Raw genomic sequence first — 4691 nt, 5'->3', positions numbered from 1 at the left:
AACCCGGGAATGCTTTTTCGTTGATTTCCTCCTTTTGAAGATAGAGGCCTTCAAGTGTTTACAAAACATCCACTTAATATGTGGTGAAACTTCCAGTCAAGCTGGATGTGGTCAAAACCGCAACATATGGACGTGCTTTCAGGCCGGGAGTAAATAACAACAATGTTAATGGCCGATCAAGTGGTTAAAAGATTGTTTAATCTGCAAACGCTTGAATAAAGCAGCAGCGCTTGCTTGCAGAAAATACATCCAAAAACGGCCCGAATTTTGATGGCGTTTCAAATTCTAATGTTAAAAAAAATGATGGATTTTGGACACTCACTGCAAATAAGAATTTAAAAGACACGATTAGGGGTTGTTTGCAGATATTTATAATTTGGGTCAGGGTCCTGTTGGACTGTAGGGAGGTGCTGGTGAGCCGTCTGCCCGGTCACAGCTCTTCCTTTTCCCGGACACCGAGCCTGGATCCATCCTCCATCCTCCCCCCATCCTCCCTCTTTCCTCTCTTCTTCTTTTACTTCCTCCCTCCCTCCTCACCGTCATTCCCCGGCCCTTCGTGTTTGCGGTGCCACGTTGCTGAGAAGAACTTCATTAAATTCCGCAAAACGTCTATGTGCAAATGACATTCCGCTTCTAAACATCTTTAGCGTCCTATTCGAATCTTTGCAGTTAAAATAAAATATTTGAACCCGCAAAATAAATAGTTTTGCCGCAATGGACAGTTTTGTGCAAATATCAGCGCGACTGTTATTGTGTGATAGTCTCCCTGTACTTTACTGCCATCTAGCGGCGTTATTGATCTAAAATGCGAGTCTGGTTTTGTTGACTGAAGCAATACAGTACGATGTTATGTTTATTTTGGGAACATAAGCAAATATTCATCTTGACCATATGGTTTACTAGCACATATTTACATTAAAAAACAAATATCCTATTTATAGAAAACTCAACTTAGAGTGAATACAGAGCGCTGATTGTTATAAATATACAGTATCTATATTTTCAGCCAGAAATGCTGTTAACTATTAACTTTTTTTTTTTTTAATAATCCAGACAGTCAATACGCCAGCTATTTTTTTTTTCTTCAAAAGGCGGGTCTATATATTTTCATGTTTTTTCATGAATCCGGACAATCAATACTTATGTACACCAAGGACATTAATTTACAGATTCTTAAGTATTAAATCAATACTTAAGAAACTGGGATTGAATGTCTGGAAAAAAAAAACGTGAAAATACGTCCCTGGCATTGAATGAGAAACTGAATAATCCATTGCTTTATCGAAGAGTCATGAATACTTTCACAGTTTAATATAAAATAACATGAAATCAACACAGATACGCATTTTGCTTATTAATAACCCAAATGATTTCACGGACCCCACTTTGAGAACCCCTGCTATAGACCATGATAACTTGTACAAAAAAAAAAAAAACGTTTGTCCCAAGCCATCTAAGCACCTTCGTTTTAGTAGAAATGCACAACCTGAAATCCCCGCAAACACCTGAAAGCCTCAGAGTCCAGCTTTCCCATGTCCATCAAGTTGTCGGCTAACTGAACTTGAACCAATCGGCTGAGACCCGAGTCCGCTGGACCCCAGCAGAAGGAATCCCGGGGCACGGACTCAATCTTGTTGTGAGTGAGCGCCACCGAGTGGAGGGCCCGCGGTAGCCGTCTGGGCACCTGGCGCAAGGCGTTGTGGCAAAGATCCAACTGGTGCAAGGCGGGCAAACTCAAGAATGCTCCCGGGGCTACTTTGGAGATCTTGTTCCGGGCTAGTCCCAGATGTTCTAGGTTCTTCAAGCGTTTGAAAGCAACTTTTCGGACGGCGGGGATGAGGTTACCCTCGAGGTTTAAGGTTTTGATAGACGAGGGAAGGTGCCGGGGTACTTTGGTGAGTCGGTTGGCCTCCAGGTTGAGGCTTTCCAGGCGAGTGGCGTTGAGGAGCGCGTCTTTGCCAAGGCCGTCGTCGCTCAATCTGTTGGCGCTCAAGTCCAAAATTGTCAACTGCGATTTCCCGTTTAACGCTTTGCCGCGGAATCGCTCGATGAGGTTCCCTTTGAGGTACAGCTCTTTGATGGACGCTGGCAACCCGAGCGGGATGGTCGTCAGTCGGTTGCGATCCAGGTTCAAAGTCCTCAAGTGACGCAAGGGGGACAGTATACCATCCGGAAGAGATCCCGACCCGTCACCCAGACTGTTGTTGCTGAGGCTTAAAACCAAAAGGCCAGGACAGCGAGCCCAAGATGACTCCGACATCACCCTCACGCGGTTGCCGTCCAGTCGAAGCTCCTCCAGAGAAGCCGGAAGATCCGTCGGTACGCTCGACAGTAGGTTCTGATCCAGGTATAGGCGCTTCAGGGCCGGGACACCTTCAAAGGCCCCCTCCACCGAACCATCCGTGAGACGATTTTGACTCAGGACTAGGAACTCCATTGAGGTGTATCCCTGGAGAAGGTCCAGTTGGACGCTGTTGATGCGGTTGTTCATCAGGAGGATGTAACGGGAGCCGTAGGGGATGCCGTACGGGATCTTGTCTAGCGATTTGTCCGAACACTGGACCACTCTGGAAAACAGGCGCGTGAAGAGCGTGAATTTCCTGTTTAGCTTTCTGTTTTTTGAGAATAAGTCTGACACTTTATGTTGACTATTTTTGGCAAACAAACATTTATTAATTATTAAGTTACAGATGCATTTTTGTGAACAGATCTTTGATGTGATCCCAAAAGAGGGTGCTTTATTTAACATTTTTCGTGGGAAAAATATTTATAAATATTTCTTTTTGAGAACGGGTCTGACGCTTTATTTTGATTATTTTTTGGGGGGAGAAATATTTATTGATAATGGATGTAGTTTTGTGAACAGATCCCCTTTCAATACCCTGTGCAAGAAATGAAAATTCATCAACGTCTTACCTTCCAAAGCAGGCACAATCTGGAGGACAGTAATTGTCCAGGAAGTAAGGAAAATGCTTCTTCATTTCTTGACTTTGCCTCTTGAGATTCTTTTTCTTTCCATTCCGCTTACGATCTGTGGTATTTTGGTCGCCTTTGGTCTTGTATAGTTCGACCGAAGGCTTGCTGACTTTATTTTGATCGTTTTCCCTACTTTCAACGACGGTGTTGGTCGTTCTTGTGTCCATGGAATTCGTCACAGGTTTGACTTCCACACCTGGATTAAAATCCTCAGAATAATGCCCCGGACTTCTCAGGACCTCGGCGAGGACCCCTTCCACGGATTTGTGGTCTTTAGGAGTGACAATTGAGAAGAGACGAGGAGTGGGAAAAGTGTAAGACTGAGGAGTACCACGGGGCACTCTGTTTGCTGTGTTTGCAGTCATCTCATGGGGGAACATCCCTGCTACTAGCATGCTCTCCCGTTCTTCTTTCAGTTCATCTCCGTTAACGTCTTTGCTCTTCTCTGTCAACAGTTTAGTGTCTTCACGCGGGTTCGAAGCGTCTTCCCCTGAGGTCAGAAGATTAAAAACAATCGGAGGTTTCCACAAGCGAGCGAGGACGGATTATTCTACTGTTTTCCGGTACTTACTTGGTTGGACGATAGACAGATGTGAAGGAACTATGAAGAGTAGAAACAAGAGTGGGAGAACTTCCATTTCTTCTGATGGCATCAGAGTGAGAAGTAAGTACTTAAATGTAGAAATCCTTTCAAAATAATTAGTGAGTATAAGTTCATGAAACAAATTTATGTTCAGTCAGTAATGGTTGGACCCAACTTCTCACATGCCACCTCTCGTTACCTGTTGAATTAATGATTTAATTTTGTAAACACATCTCTACTATGATCCCAAAAGTTGCATATTTTTCTGAAAAATGGGAATGTTTTGATAGTTAACTAGAATACAATATAAGATTTTTTTTTTTCATTTTAAAATTAAAACAACCACTTTACATATATGTTATTCCAAGGTGATTAAATTTTGCAGTATTACAATATTTTCCCTTCCTCTTCATTCTTATTGGCTGCAAATCACATGCTTTAAATGCCTCAAACGGAGTCATTAGAGGTCCAAATCTGGCTTCTTGCCCGAAACAGACCTTGAACATCTTTAAGAAAGACGAACGAAATTTAAAAATGAAAAATAACAATACCTGAAATGTATCTCCTCCGAGCTAAACTGCCGTTCGTGCCTGTTCCCGCTTCTAGTTCGGTGAGTTTGCCATTCGGAGCCGTCCAGACACAAAAGGTCAAACTTTGAACCGCACGCCGGCGACATCAAGCCTACAGATGACCTAAATGATCCATGTTCACGCTCAAAATGCCTTTTTGGGGAAAAGGATTGTCGCACGTACCCTCAATGTGGGATCAATGGCGGGAAAGGACAGCAAGCCCATGCAGGTCAAAGGGGGTAATTATTTTTGTTTTCTTTCTTTCTTTTTAACAGTGGCTGCTGCTGAAAGTTAGCATCCTGGTGTGTAGATTCGCCTGGCTACAACCTTTGACCTTTGTACTCATTCGGGAAGCCTGGACAAATGCTAATAAGTTACCCCAAAGGAATGACGAGGATGCATTAAATGTAAGTCATGCTGTCAATATATTTGAAACGAAAAAAAAATTGTTGAAGGAGGGGTCGGGTAGTTTTTGACATGCAGAGAAAACGGAATGCTGTTTTTGGACATGAAAAAAAATCACAATTAAATAAATAAATAATGTTGTTGCGCGAACAAATCAT

At 42.9% G+C, this 4691-nt stretch overlaps 1 protein-coding gene across 2 annotated transcripts; it reads right to left on the bottom strand.

The window, feature by feature from the left end:
- Positions 1–1463: 1463 nt before the first annotated feature.
- On the bottom strand, positions 1464–4153 carry LOC148405362 (keratocan). Of its 2 annotated transcripts, XM_088406577.1 has the most exons (4): positions 4111–4153; positions 3548–3616; positions 2917–3466; positions 1464–2567 (listed from the first exon to the last, which is right to left on the bottom strand). In XM_088406577.1, exons 2-4 carry the CDS (start codon positions 3612–3614, stop codon positions 1469–1471), a joined length of 1716 nt encoding a protein of 571 aa, XP_088262703.1. In that variant the 5' UTR covers positions 3615–3616; positions 4111–4153; the 3' UTR covers positions 1464–1468. The 2 variants fall into 2 exon arrangements, with proteins under 2 accessions (XP_088262703.1, XP_088262701.1); XM_088406575.1 differs by lacking the exon at positions 4111–4153 and having other exon boundaries at positions 3548–3653.
- Positions 4154–4691: the final 538 nt, after the last annotated feature.

The sequence above is a fragment of the Hippichthys cyanospilos genome, chromosome 22, assembly GCF_059441005.1.
Source record: "Hippichthys cyanospilos isolate Australia breed blue-spotted pipefish chromosome 22, RoL_Hcya_1.0, whole genome shotgun sequence".
Taxonomy (NCBI): domain Eukaryota; kingdom Metazoa; phylum Chordata; class Actinopteri; order Syngnathiformes; family Syngnathidae; genus Hippichthys; species Hippichthys cyanospilos.
The sequence above is the reverse complement of the archived record's forward strand: the minus strand, read 5'-3'. Positions and strand labels throughout refer to the sequence as shown.